The 12,635-nt window shown below is 51.5% G+C and overlaps 4 protein-coding genes across 4 annotated transcripts; 1 reads left to right on the top strand and 3 right to left on the bottom strand.

The window, feature by feature from the left end:
* Positions 1–15: 15 nt before the first annotated feature.
* Positions 16–624, bottom strand: N0V89_000393 (uncharacterized protein; the record flags this gene model as incomplete). The annotated part of the gene is made up of 2 exons (XM_056209217.1): positions 16–588; positions 619–624. 2 exons carry the CDS (start codon positions 622–624, stop codon positions 16–18), a joined length of 579 nt encoding a protein of 192 aa, XP_056076039.1.
* Positions 625–1,529: 905 nt separating this feature from the next.
* N0V89_000394 (uncharacterized protein) lies at positions 1,530–2,114 on the bottom strand (the record flags this gene model as incomplete). Its single annotated transcript, XM_056209218.1, has 1 exon — positions 1,530–2,114. One exon carries the CDS (start codon positions 2,112–2,114, stop codon positions 1,530–1,532), a length of 585 nt encoding a protein of 194 aa, XP_056076040.1.
* A 4,769-nt stretch (positions 2,115–6,883) lies between these two features.
* On the top strand, positions 6,884–8,334 carry N0V89_000395 (uncharacterized protein; the record flags this gene model as incomplete). Its single annotated transcript, XM_056209219.1, has 2 exons — positions 6,884–7,198; positions 7,252–8,334. The coding sequence occupies 2 exons, from the start codon at positions 6,884–6,886 to the stop codon at positions 8,332–8,334; spliced, it is 1,398 nt and encodes a 465-aa protein (XP_056076041.1).
* Positions 8,335–8,768: 434 nt separating this feature from the next.
* On the bottom strand, positions 8,769–11,866 carry N0V89_000396 (uncharacterized protein; the record flags this gene model as incomplete). The annotated part of the gene is made up of 3 exons (XM_056209220.1): positions 8,769–9,766; positions 9,815–10,336; positions 10,417–11,866. 3 exons carry the CDS (start codon positions 11,864–11,866, stop codon positions 8,769–8,771), a joined length of 2,970 nt encoding a protein of 989 aa, XP_056076042.1.
* Between the last annotated feature and the right edge of the window lie 769 nt (positions 11,867–12,635).

A 12,635-nucleotide genomic window follows, 5' to 3' on the forward strand; every position in this document is an offset into this window, starting at 1 on the left:
GCGGATGTAAGACATTTAAGAATAAGGCAGTCTCAAAAGTGCAACGTGCGTATGCTCGCCTTCGCCGCCGTACTTGGTCAAATCCTTGATGGTATCACTTCCTTCCTCCTGGAACCCAAGTTTCTTATAAAGCCGCAAAGCTGCATTGTCACTTGCAGTATCCAAATAGACAAGAGCGCCTTGCTTATCTGCCTGCGGGAATACCCACCGAATGAGCTGAGATGCGAGGCCGTTGCCGCGGTGGTTTGGATGCGTAGCTATGTTCTCAAGTAGGAAGTGCTCTCTCCCTCGCAGAACACTTTCTCTCAGTTCTCGCAAGCCGATGGTGAAATCTATAATAAGATCTTTGTTACTGTTCTCCGGCAGCCTGCTCCGGTATCCTTGATCCCAAAGTTTTAGCCTCTCGGCCTTCTCATCGGGGGTTTCTCCCTCTTTCTCATTCTTGGCACCTTGCAAGGACACAGTCCATTGCGCGACTGCAGCCACGGTCCCGTCTTCTGCCCGCATCAACACATACTCGTTCTGTGGCGATGACATTGACTCGACGATGCGAGGGGCCATGGAGTCGCAAGCGATTCGGCGCTCATGCTGCCGAACTGCAGCTGGGTAAAAGGTGACTGCCATGACAAGGCCAAGAGACTAGCAATGGCTTCGGCATGGTTGGTCGTAGCTGGCAAGAGTGCATATGCAGACATGGTGAGATGTATTTAGATAGCTGGTTGCCGCGTTTCGCCGGTGGAGACGACTAGCCTTATTGAACGGCTTAAGTCATCACCGGCACTCCTCCTCTTTCCCCATATAATCCTCCGCCGTAAGCAAAACCAATCATAATTCTTTTCGCGCCCGCACTAGGCTTGCACTGCCTAAAATAGTAAGTAATCGAGTCATCAGAGCCTTCTGGTAAATGGTCTGCGAGGTTCAAAAGCTGTTGACCCTCCCTTTATTTGTTGCTTCTTTTAGGCTCACAAAGATCGCTATTATTCAGACTCAATCTGGCCCCATCGTCCAACCAGTCCTCCGCTACAAAAGAGCATCTTGAATGGAAAACATCATACCACACCATCAATCCCGATGCGATATGCCAAGAAATAAATTGACATCTTTCAATAATCGACTCTCGGAGATTTTAGAATGCATTCGATCATCAAAAATACTCCAAAACGGGTGGATTCAATCGCGTAATCGACATTTGTTCCATCGCATCGCGCAACGTCGAGAGCCAACGGAGAACTTGGCCTCGGCGCAAGAATACAAATATACATGGGAGCAGGTTCTGATGATGGTATCACTAATCTGATCACGTTGCCAGAAAGGGTGTCCTGAAGAGACGTCTCTTTGTTCCTGGGTTATCATTCACATGTTTGTATGCTTTCGCTGCAAACCCTCGTCGACAAGGCAGTAAACAGCCTCTCGGACATGGTCAGTAGTTGATACTGCGAGAAGCCTAACTCAAAGGCGGAACCACTCTTGCAATTGTGTATGCTACCCTTGAACCATGTGCAGAAAATGACTGACTATGAAACAGGCTATCAATGCTGACGAAACACCTGTAACACACATGATGGTGTACTTGGTACACTTGCGTGTCTTATCTGCGCCCACACATCTTCGATCAAGTCTTGATACCGGTCCGTTGTGGGGAAAAAGTCCAGAACCTTCTTGAACTCTTTCGCGTTTTTGAGCTTCAAAATGTTCACGGTCTTTCCCATGGTATCCAAACACCACGTCCGCCATGGATCGTCCCATGTACAAGCTTCTAGGGCATAGAAAAGCGTCGCGAGTATTGGCTCCAAGTTTCTTCCCCGTGGCCATGCGTGGTAGCCGCCATGTTCGTCCAACACCGCCTGTATCCGTCCGAAAATTGGACCATGGTAGTAGCGCATCATGTTGATGCCTTGGCGAGACCTTAGTTGACGAAGCGCAGCGCTTACAAATATGGGCATGCCAGCGGCCCATATCTTGAACATTGTATTGGCTTCTTGGCCTTGTATTCCACTTGGTAGCTGTCCCTGCCACGGCTCTTCTAGTTGTAAAAGCATTGCTGAATGCATAACCTCGAAGTAAAGGTTACTGAGAGCACTTTTGTCTACCTTGTCGGTCCAATCTGAAGACATGGCGATGCCGAGTTGGTGTTGTCGCATTACTACATCGAACACGAATGAAGTGTTCTTCGGAAATCGTTTGACCGTACGCCATGCGCGTATCTGAGCGTCGTCCTGAAAAGCGAGACTGAACGGTACTGGATTGTGAGACAAAGGAAGCGGGAATTGAGGTGGCAGTAATAGCTCAGCGCCGATAAAGTACGATGAGCTGCAAACGATGTAAGTCGTAGGTGTGTTGCCTGCAGCAAGAGCTAACTTACCAGGTCAATATCCTTCGTAAATCGAAAGCCACGTGGTGCATCCCGCCTCTTGTCTCTACAAGCCTCTGTAGCGCTTCAACATGTCCTAGAGCCTCATTCCACTCGTAATTTGCGCCCTGTTGGGGGGTAAGTTTTAGATGCAAGCAATGTGGCGTCGACTTACGCATCCATAAGCTAATGTGTTGATAGCGAACAGAATAGTATCCGGGACATCGTTACCGCACATCTCCAAGGTTTCCTGGACGACTCTCATCGTTTCCCCTTTCGCGTTCAGCGTATCGAAACTTGGTTGCAAGAAACCAGCTTGTTTATCTCTCATCACACAGGTAGCATACAGGTTGGCGAGACAGGACACAACATCGGGCTGCGGGCTATATCCTAAGACTGGATCTCCTTCTATTCCTGCATTGATGCATCATGTCAGTGGCTTTCAGCTCAGGTTATCTATCACGCTGACACAGAACAGACTGCGTGGAGGACTGCGTGACTTACCAGGGGGAGACGCACCCGAGTCTGTGTCAAAGGGTCCAATCTGACCTGGAAGTAATTGATGTCGCAGGTCTTTAGTCGTGCCAGGGCTCGTTGACGCGTCTGTATCGTGGGAAGCAGACCGCGACGACCGGGCGCGCTGCTTGCTCTGTCGCCGCTCGCTCACCGCGACTCGTGACGACTGACCAGATTGGCGTTGCTGCTGATGAAGGTAATTTCTCATCACATGGCTCCGGACTGTTTTCAGTTTCTGCTTCGCCGACGCATCTTCGATGCCTGTATGCGCGATGAACTCGTAATGCGTCGTGGCGGGGCTCTGAGAACGTGGAGTCATGGCCACAGCCCTTTGACCAAATAGATCCAAATTGCTGTTTCCAGATGCTAATGTTGACAGGGCGATCTAAGTTGTTTCGTGGGCGCTGGTGTCTGCTGGAAGAACCGAGATGGCTGTGTTGGCAGACAGAGGGGCGGTGGAAACTCTTGGCTAATAGGTCAGTTGCGAAACCCAGTTGCGATACTCGACCACTTGGGACCTGATGGGATAATCAATCTCCTCAAACAGCGGCGATGGGCTCAGCAGATGGGCAATTGTATGAAGGATGGCCAACTCCATTAAGCCATACTTCCGGCCTATCCAAGAAACCACACTACTCTGGGCCCTTCCCTTTGGGCAGGATCCTTCTGCTACTGTTCCAGAACAACAGGGCTCCTGAGCGAACGAAGATCCCTTACAGCCTTACTCGAGAACAGCCACGCTACCCACTACCTAACTGACTCGAAGATACTACAGTACAATCTCGTCGAACAACCCGTTATGACATGGAGTGTGTAGACCGGGTCATCCATGGCGCTTCGCCGAAAACCGCAGCGAGGTTAATCCACCTAGCTAACCTTGCAGTCTTTTACAACTCGTCTAGACTTACTCCTCAGGGTCTAGTAGGCTATCGGCGAGGCGAGCTGGTGATTGGCAGGATCCTTTCGTGTATCACGCATCACCTTGCAAATGGTCTGCGGCGACTGGTTGCATTGACGAAGCGGCAGCATGATCGAGCGCGGGCCTAGTTTCGGACCCATTCGGAGGGTGGACATAGTGGCCCTATCCCTGTGACGTTGGCCTTTAAGCGCAAACTTAGTAACCTTTTACCATTTCGGGCTGGTCGGGTACGGCTCCCCCTACGTCGGCGCAACGCAATCTCCGCCCACCTAGCCATGAGGCGGCGATTGCCATTAAACATTCCATATGGTCCACCTCTTGACACCTACGGTGGAGCACGCTTTGTGATGTGCGTACTCCACTCACTGCAAGTGTTCTAACTTAGTACCTGCGGACCTATAGTTGCAAGTTTTGTACAGATTCGTGGATAGTAAACGTGAACTGCGATGCCCATACGATGCAGCCATGGTACTCAAAAGCAAAAAGACTCCAGGATTTCTAGCGTTGAAGAGGGCCAAAGCTACATTTGGACGCCAATGCATGATCTGAACCCTGTCCCGCAACGTTCTCGGGCGTTTCCCGTGTGCTGGCGTACACTTGACCCTAGGAAGTGGGTCGGCGGAGACTGGCCGGTAGAGACATTGGCCCCCATAGACCGGCGCCGGTTTTCCGCATGAGATCGGAAAAGCTAGCCTGCACTCGAGTTGAAGCATAGACCGCGTGTTGTGCATCGCGGACTTAAACGGCCTTGTAATGTCGCTGTGCCCAGCGATGGACTCGTCTATGTCAGAAGCATCAATGATTGCCCATGATTACGGTGGCAAGCACAGCAATGAAGTGTTTCAACTGCTCAAATCTCAGTCGTTGTCAATGTTCGTGTATGAGAGCTACCTACGTGCCGGACGAATTCGACTAAGCCGGACGATTTGCCCTTTAGCAGTCGCAAATAAACGTTTAAGCGCATGCTTTCATACGGCCATTTCATACTACACCTGATCGTCAGGGCCCAACACTACTAGCGTAAACTTCGCACAAACTGACCATAGGTATGGCTGGGTAGTCACGTGTGCCGCAGTACATGCCACAACAAGCCGACGGCTGTGACTACCATACCTACCTTGGCAACTGTTGCGCCCCCATCGATATGCATGACGTCCGATACGCGTGTAAGTAACACGGATAGATTATCACTCCGAAACGTGAAGACGTTCCGGGCCACTGAACCCCGGCAGCCGTTGAGCTTGGTATCCTTCCCGCCATTAGCCTGTTTGTGGACCCTAAGCTAACCTCCATTCGCGTTGCGCGTCTTGGCAGACCGCGCAATACACTCGGTTCTCATGCACAGCAGACATCCGTTCCATACCTCTGTGTCCATAATTAACTCCTCGATGAATTGTGCTCGGATGTATGCCTACCGTAATACCGTCTTTGTGCTTTGAGAAAGGCCTTGGAAGGCTACCTCCATGAATGATGCCATAAAGAAAACCTGAGACACGAGCGCACTCGACTACTTTGCAGGATTGTAACTTCATTTTGCGTCATCACGTCGAACACAACGCTGCTCCTTCCGGGGACTAGACTTCCAAATGTGTGGATCGTTTTGTTCGGTGGCATATTTCCGCTTTACTCCAGCAAATCGTTGAGCTTACGTCGCAGTCACATTTGGCACCGAGCATTCCCACTTTTTTTTGCATGTCTCGTTCTTCGGTGGCTTTGGCTAAAGTTGACCAGTAGTAGACCGCTACCAGCGAGGTTGGCTGAGGGTTTCGCAAATCCTGGGTCGCGGCACGGTGCCAACATATGATCTGAGCAGGCATCTGGCACTTGCGTGGGCACTGGTCCGTGGTCACGGAGCAGTGGCGCGCTGCATGATTCGGAATCAATAGGCTTAACCTAGAGCAACGATCATTTGCTTCTTCAGGCCCGCGCATCTTTGTGCGAGCATCGTCCTTAGTTTACGACGCAAGTCCGAAAAATACCCGTAATTATTTCAAAAGTTCCTGCACCGACTGCCCATGGTCAAGAATCAGTGTTGATGGATTTGAACCTCTCAAAATCTTCTACCCACCTCCTTACTAGTATATTAACAATGGCCCTCTTCTTTCAACAGCCCAGTCCTTTTTAAGTGCCTAACACACACCAAGATATCCTTCGCCCCGCCCCTTGCAGCCAGTAACAAAGTAGGCAGACAATATCAATAGGTATGAAATCAGTCTCTCAAGTTTCCTCGACCTTAGGCAAGTGGGAGCAAGAACTTCTGAAATCGAAAAAAAAGAGGGGAAACTACTCGTCGGACGAGCAATTTCAGCGAATTGTCTACGATCTCGTACGATCTCGAGTCCCATCGAGCTATTTGAACCATCTTCAAGATCAATTGCCCATCTCCTAGAGCCAGCTCCGGCAAGGAGTGAGTCTGCTGGAACAGGAAAATACGACCTCACGAGTTGGCCCCGAGTCGCTGGAGGTGTATGTCCGTACAATGGATGAAATTGTGGAACGTCTGTATAGCACGGCTATATGGATCGCTTATTATGATCGTTTCGCTGTCGTCTGAAGGGCATACATGTCATGAAGATGGAGACCCGATTTCATGCGCTGTACACGCCTGCAAAGACTGAGATTACGTGTTGGTAGGTGAGGGGCACTCATGGCGCCCTCTAAGCGAAACTTCCCCATACAGCAACTTATGCTCCCCATCGAAGACAGCCGTGGGCTGTGGCAACGCTCGCGTTGCCCCTGTGCGACGAACCTACCTTAACAGGCAGCCATACTGTCCTCATCGATCACAGCGCTAACGTTCACCCCTCACGTCTGCCCGCCCGTCACCACCATAGTACACGCACTATGCCTATCACAGTTCGCATTGCTTATCGGACGTAGACACGTGGGCGTTAGCTCGTGACGTGCACGCGTGGCTGGCCCGAGAAAGCTTACCTGTCAGTCATTGCCGGCGTCCGACCTCATCCCACCTTCATGTCCCTACAGCTACCATTAACATGACGGCCTGCCACTAAGTTGTCCCCTTTGCTTCCGTCAACTGCACATTCTTTCCTTGGTTTGGGGTTCGCACAGTACAGCCTTGCTCGGCTATCAATATCATGGTGTCAATCGAGAATCCTTTTCCCCGCCTTCGCAAGGTCCACAGGCACAATGTCGAAACCTTTACTTCAGCACCTCTTTCAGAGCTCTCAGGATCGCTGGGCGATCTTGGGACACTCTTACCGCTCATGACGGCCCTTGTCATCACCAGATCGATTTCCCTACCTGCGACGCTCCTCTTCACAGGAGCTGCCAATATATTGACAGGAGTCGCATTCGGGATCCCGCTACCGGTGCAGCCCATGAAGGCGATAGCGGCGGTAGCCATTGCGAGGAAGTTCACGCTGGAAGAGAACGCCGCAGCTGGCATAGTGGTAAGCGGAGACAATTGTACCATGTGCCCACTACCTACGTACTAATTAAACAGGTCGCCTCTTTAGTCGGCGTACTAAGTATTACCGGCCTGATCAACTACGTCAACAAACTCACTCCTACTCCGGTGGTCAAAGGAATCCAAGTTGGTGCCGGTCTGTCCCTGTGTATCAGCGCAGGGACTAAGATGCTTGTACCGCTCAGCTGGACAGGTCCCTGGTGGGGCGACAATCTCCTATGGGCCATTGCAGCAGTAATTCTCTTGCTCTTGACATTCCCATACCCTAGATTACCATACACCTTGATCATCTTTGCAGTCGGCATTATCCTCTCCATTTTATCTCCGGCGAGCAACACGTCAACTCCAGCTATAATCGACATTCCAGTCCTCCATCCATCAGGTAAGGACTTCTGGAAAGCTACCACGACGGCTTCTCTAGGCCAACTCCCTCTCACGTTGCTCAACTCCGTCATCGCGGCCGCGGCACTAGCCTCCGATCTTTTGCCCTCGCCGCCTTATCCAGCTGCTCCAACGGTAACCGAACTGGGTATCTCCGTGGCTGCAATCAACCTTGTAGCATGTTGGTTTGGAGGCATGCCGACTTGCCACGGCTCAGGTGGTCTCGCCGGCCAATATCGCTTCGGTGCGCGCAGCGGCGCCAGCATCGTTCTTCTCGGCGCTCTGAAGTTCGTCCTCGGCATCATCGCGTTCTTCCAGCCCGGCCCCATCGTCAGTGTCCTCTCTGGCATCCCCAGCTCGCTTCTCGGTGTGCTCATCCTCGCGGCTGGACTCGAGCTGGCGAAAGTCGGTGAGAGCGTGAATACGGATGCTCGGGATCTGCGCGTGTTGGACGTGAACAACTCGTGGGACGGCAAGAGGTTGAAAGAGCTCGGAGAGACCGAGAGGAAGGAGAGATTCATGGTGATGCTAGTCACGGTAGCGACGCTGTTAGCCTTCAAGAACGATGCTGTGGGTTTCGTTGCCGGACTGGTGTGGCACTTGGGATTCAAGGCTGCTGGAAGAGTGGGAGAGTGGCAGGATCGTCGCGATGGTAGACCCTTTTGGAGGTCGGTTCGTCATCGGCACGAGGAAAGCACTGGGCTTCTGGCCCACGAAGAGCATGACAGGGTGGCTTGAATTCTGCGGATACCCTCATAGCCTTTGTCTTGTTCTGCGCTGTGTGATGAACACAACGAAAATCAGGTTGTACGCGTTACTGCTGGAAGAGTCTCGCTGTATGCATCATTCTGATAGCTGTGAGCATAGAGTGTGCAGGTCTACTGCATAGCTGTGACGACGATATCGAATCATATACGTGCTATTTCTTCATTCGAGCATCATACAGTTGAAGAACAGGAATGCTGATGAGAACCAACCCAAAAGTTATGATAGCTGCCATGCTAGGCTTGTCGTGCTGAACACCAAGACGCCATTGCACTCATGCTCCACAACCAAATGCAGCTCACAACTACCAATATGCTTACGCGCCAGCCCTTTGCCATGCAATACACCGAGCCCCATGTAAAGCGTTTATCCAATCATTGTACACCATCTTGCATACGACACCAATGCTAAACGATTCCGAACCCCTCACTATTCCGTATAGCGATTGCCAGCTTCCTTCTTAATTTGTCCCGACTCCTGTACTCCGGTAACCACAGCTTTCCGAAACACGTACTACTCGTGGGTAAACTTTCCGTATCACTCCCAATCCTGACGATCTCAAATTTGACACTGTCATATCCGGTGATTGGAATCCGCTCATTTGCCGTTACGAACTCGAGGAGCCTCTTCGTCTCCTCTTCGTCGTATCCTTCGACTACAGCCCAGAAATCCTGAATTGTGGGGTGTGTAGCATGGTACGGCAGCTCGTAGCGTACAGCCTGCGTGCGGAGAAGGGATATCGAAATATTGGACGAACCTTCTACAAGGGAACGCAGTGTGGAGGGCGTGAAGAAGGAGAGGGACGTGCGGTTGAGGCACGTGTGGAAACCCCGGGTAAAGGCCTTGAGCTGCCGCTCAACGGACCTGTATGTGAGCCACTCGACGTAGTCATCAACATATTGTTCTCTGTCTTCGTTTGTAACTGTCGGTGGGTCCGCATGCACGTCCCTTGGCCGTCGCCATGAGGCATCATGAAGGCTTGGAGATAGCGGCAGGTTGGGGCTAGGCGATCGGCTCTCGGGATCCGAACTGCAGTCTGGCCATATGCGGTCGCGAAAGGCGTGCATGTCAACGTCAATATTTTGACCGAAAGCCGAGAAGCTGAATGTATAATCGCGCACGAAAACATTTGCAACGTCGCCAGAATAGTCGAGGAACTCGTGGAAAGATCTCGCTAGAGTGGGCCAGCCGTCGGCAATGTAGTCAACGGCGCTTATGTCTTCGCTATTGTGTTCCTCCGACAGAACATAATCGTATAAGGCAAGTGGAAAGGTTACGGGAAGGGTGATTCCATTGTAGATGGCGAGCGAAAGGAGGACGCCGATCATTTCGAACTTCCAGAGAGGTTCGAGAGATGCCGGCTGGAACCACGTCATGCCAGTCTGCGCATCAACTGTGAACATACCTACAGAAAGTCAGTGAGAAAGCGACCTTTGAAGGCTCGGCAGCTTACCAGTCTCGGGGCCGAATGCATCAGCGAGTATAAGCCTAAAGTATTCATACGTCACACCACCTTGATCCAATCCGACCTCCCCTTCCAAAACACCTATCCTGACCTTGAGTGGCTTCATGAGCTTCCGTTTCTCCTGTCCCCACAATTGGTCTAAAGTCTCCTCGAGCGGATCTTGTCGAGTTACGTCCAAAACAAGGTATTCCGCAAGAGCCACTTCCAGGTGATCCATTGCAACGTTCCAATGTCGAGGGCTGCTAATGATCTGGTCCCACCGTGACTGAAAGTTGGTAATGCGAGCTGACTTTTGGAATTGCTTGAACATGCGATTGAAGTTGATGGCACGGAAGTATCCCACAAGGGCATCTTGCGTGAAGAACATGTGGTGTTGCAGGATGTGGAACGAATTTGGTCGGTCTTTGTACTTGAGAAAATCCAGCGGCGCTTGTATGCAGTCAATCTCCTCATTAAAATGAGGGATGAGAAACATATCAGGGCGTAGATTTAGGGTAACCATGTTGGTATCTGAAGTTGTTAGCAGGCGTAAATAGAAGTGCGGTAGGGGAAAAACCCACGAAAGTGCGTCATGATTGTCACTGCAGTACCAACGCTGCCCCATTTATTAATGTCAACATTGCCATCCCATTGTTTCACAATGACGGTACGAAGCCACTCCATGAATGTTGCGGTAACAGTCCAGCCAGGATCTTCATCCATGTTCTGATTCGATCTCATCTTCCCTTTCCTTTGTAGGGCAGCTTTCTCAACTTGGGTAAGATGCCCTAGCAAAATCGGAAGCAAGCGTTCCACACTCATAAACGATTCTGTCGGTCCCTGGCCTTCGTCTCGAGCGTGTAATGTTGCAAGCATATGCTCATAGCACCTTCTTGTTCCGATGGCTTGGAGTAGTCGGGTTGCTAAGCGAATAGCCGGCTCATATTCCAATTGATCGACGATATCGAGCCAAGGATGCGCAAAATCATCGTTCTGAGTTGTCTTGGAAGGTGCTCCAGGAATGACCACTCCCCAGCCTCGGAGGTTACGCACCTGGACCCATGTGTGCGGCCAGCCGATGGGGATTAAAGACGTCAGTGCGTGGATACAGATCATGACTAAGTGAGCGGCCTCGATGTCAGATAAATATCTCCCAGGCACATCTTTCGAAGAAGTAGACTGTGGCGTAGCGGCATGTTTACGGGAAGGTTTCAGGTGCGGACTCTTTTGCGAATCAAGCTCTGGGGGTGGTCTGAATAGTGCTTCCAGGGCTTCGTATAAGCTATCAAACACCAAGGCGCCGTTCCTTTGGTTCCAATCTCTGAAAGCGTGCGACAAACAATGGGCATCGAGATGAGGCAGCGGAGAATAACTGTAGTCATCTGCGAGCTGGTCTCGGAATGACTTTAACAATATCTCTGAATCACTCAGAGTGTAGTATAAAGACCGATTTACAAAGGCTTTGGCGGGTCGGAATCGTCTGTTGGCATCGTAATCGACGACAAAGTTAGAGTCTTGGGGCTGGTCCCTCCGATCATGATGAACCTCCTCTTTCAGTTGATCCATGATTTCACAGGTGAGATGAGGAATAACCGGCATTGCCGAGGGATTTTCCTCGCGAGAGATTTCAGTAAATGTGCTGCTCTTGTCGTCCATCAATTGTTCGAAATGCGGAGCACTTGTTGTCAACCTTGGAGGCATGTTGGTGAACGGAAGGTTAGCCACCATGTTAAGTTTCTCGGCGACAGCACCGTCGCGTGCACCGTCAAGCATTTCGTGAAGGGGAGCGTCGGAGGGTTTGTGCGGCTGCAGGTCGTTGCCATAGCCGTTGGGCAGATGTCGGATCTTATGTACGCGCAGGCCATTGCTGAGGACTTCGGCAGTGTTCTTCATAGCGCCCGTTTTGGACGACCTCCTGTTTAAGCGTTTTGGTGTTTGGGGCGTTCTGGGCTCAGAAAGACGTCTACCATTCACGTTGGGTGATGTTGCATTTGCGCTAGTGGAAGCTGTGAATGGTGTCTGCTTTGAGTCATGCTGCCGTTTGTTTTCGAGCACTGGCATTGACCCATGGGGCGGAGAGCTACCGTCAAGTTGGCGCTCTCCATCAGAAGGCGAAGCAAGTGATGGGACAATGGACAATGGGTTGGGTATATGCTTTGAATAAGCGAAGATGATAGTGACGGTATCGTAAAGATTCTGCCCAAGTGACTTTGGATCTTTTCGTGACTGATGGCGAAGCTCAACAGCATCTGCTATATGCTCCACGTGGGCAGCATCTTCCATCTCACCACGCCCTGCGCTAGTTTGATGCATGGTGTTGCAGCTCGCAGGGGGGCGCGAGGGTATACGTGGATAGACATGGCACGTTGGATCATGGCTCCCATCGTCTCTGCGTATGTACACTCCATGCGCGCCTTCTATCTCTAATGTGTCGGGATCGACGTTCAATTGGTGGGGGCATAAACGACGGTGCGGATCATGCTGGCTCGCAAGGTAGAATGCTAGAGCGCGAGCGGTGAGCTGGGTGGGGGGTCGAAAGGGCCTAGAAACGAGGCGCTTGTTGCAGGAGAGGCATGTTGGCGTTGTGCAGTAGGTGCTCGTGCAGCCGTACAGTATCTGCGACATGAAGCTATAGCAGTCAATACATGCAGCTCGAGTAGTGGCATCGTCACAGGCTCACCGTCGGAGGAGCCATTGAAACGATCGCTGGCGGGCGATTTGCGAGCACTCCAAGATGCGGCTCGCATCCGAGACGTCTATGACATTGGCGTGGGTGCGAGGGCGAGGAGGGACGCCGCCATCTGACGCCGTCATCTCATTGGCGGTGTCC

Source organism: Didymosphaeria variabile (assembly GCF_027946475.1).
Source record: "Didymosphaeria variabile strain IMI 356815 chromosome Unknown scaffold_1, whole genome shotgun sequence".
Classification (NCBI taxonomy): Eukaryota; Fungi; Ascomycota; class Dothideomycetes; order Pleosporales; family Didymosphaeriaceae; genus Didymosphaeria; species Didymosphaeria variabile.